Source organism: Alligator sinensis, unplaced genomic scaffold (genome assembly GCF_000455745.1).
Source record: "Alligator sinensis unplaced genomic scaffold, ASM45574v1 scaffold886_1, whole genome shotgun sequence".
In the NCBI taxonomy this organism is placed as follows: domain Eukaryota; kingdom Metazoa; phylum Chordata; order Crocodylia; family Alligatoridae; genus Alligator; species Alligator sinensis.
The window spans coordinates 2,426,693-2,427,619 of record NW_005842040.1 but is presented as its reverse complement, the minus strand read 5'-3'; the positions used below and the strand labels follow the sequence as shown (position 1 = coordinate 2,427,619).

General features: G+C 60.9%; 1 protein-coding gene across 3 annotated transcripts in view; it reads right to left on the bottom strand.

Moving 5' to 3' along the window:
• PLXDC1 (plexin domain containing 1) overlaps positions 1–535 on the bottom strand; it is a 55,879-nt gene extending 55,344 nt beyond the window's left edge. For all 3 annotated transcript variants that reach the window (XM_006022563.3, XM_025202936.1, XM_025202935.1), the window contains exon 1: positions 139–535. In XM_006022563.3, the coding sequence (XP_006022625.1) occupies positions 139–214 (76 nt within the window). In that variant the 5' untranslated portion in view covers positions 215–535. The remainder of the gene's footprint in view (positions 1–138) is intronic.
• Between the last annotated feature and the right edge of the window lie 392 nt (positions 536–927).

The following is a 927-nucleotide window of genomic DNA, read 5'->3' as shown; positions in this document are numbered from 1 at the left end:
CAGTTCCCCATTCACATATGACACCCCACACTCTTGCATGCCTCTTTCTTGCACACCTGTGCCCACCTCCCTGCCCCCACACATAGCTGGCATCACCCCTAGGTAGCAGCTTCCTTGTGGTACTGGGCATAGCCATACCTGCTCCCTGGTGCACGCTGGCCTCTCCCGCAGCCTCTCGCAGCAGGTACAGCAGGACCAGGACTCCCCATTGCATCTTTGGGGGTGCAGGGTCAGGGGGTCCAGGGCGTGTCTTCCCCTGAGAGCTTGAATCTCCCAAGGCACAAACTTTCCCTGGCTCCTTTTCGCCCCTGGGCACCCACTGTCCAAGCTGGGCACCGTGCCCCCTCTGCTACTCCAGGGTTTGCAGGAGCTGTGCAGGGCTCAGCAGCACAGACCCCCCATAGACCAACCAGGGGCCAGGGGGTTCAGGGTGCCCAGGAGGATGCAGATGCTGGAGTGATCCCGGTGGCTTGGCTTGCCCGGCACAGGGAACGGCATCTGAGCGAGGGCAGCACGAGTTGGCTGCTGCTGTGGCAGTGAGTGGGGATCAGACTGCTCAACAGAGGCAGAGCAAAGGGAAGGCAGGCAGCAGGAGAGAGCTCATGCCCCCTGGTGGTGTTTCAGCGCTGCTGCCAACGAGGATAGCAGAGCCAGCGATAGGATAGGACCTGGTCCATCAGTGCCCATTGCATCCACTGGATTCAGCAGCAGCTGGCACCCCCCGGCCCACTACTAAGTGCTCACTGACTCTGCCACTGACTTGCTGGGTGGCCTTGGGCAAGTCACTTCACCATCCCTCATCAGGACTCCAGGGTTCCATTCTTGGTGCTGGCAGGGGACTGGAATCTACTGGGTGGGGAGGGGTCGGGGGCAGGACATCTTGGTTTTACTCCTGCTTCTGGGTTGGGATTGGTGGAGCGCAGCTAG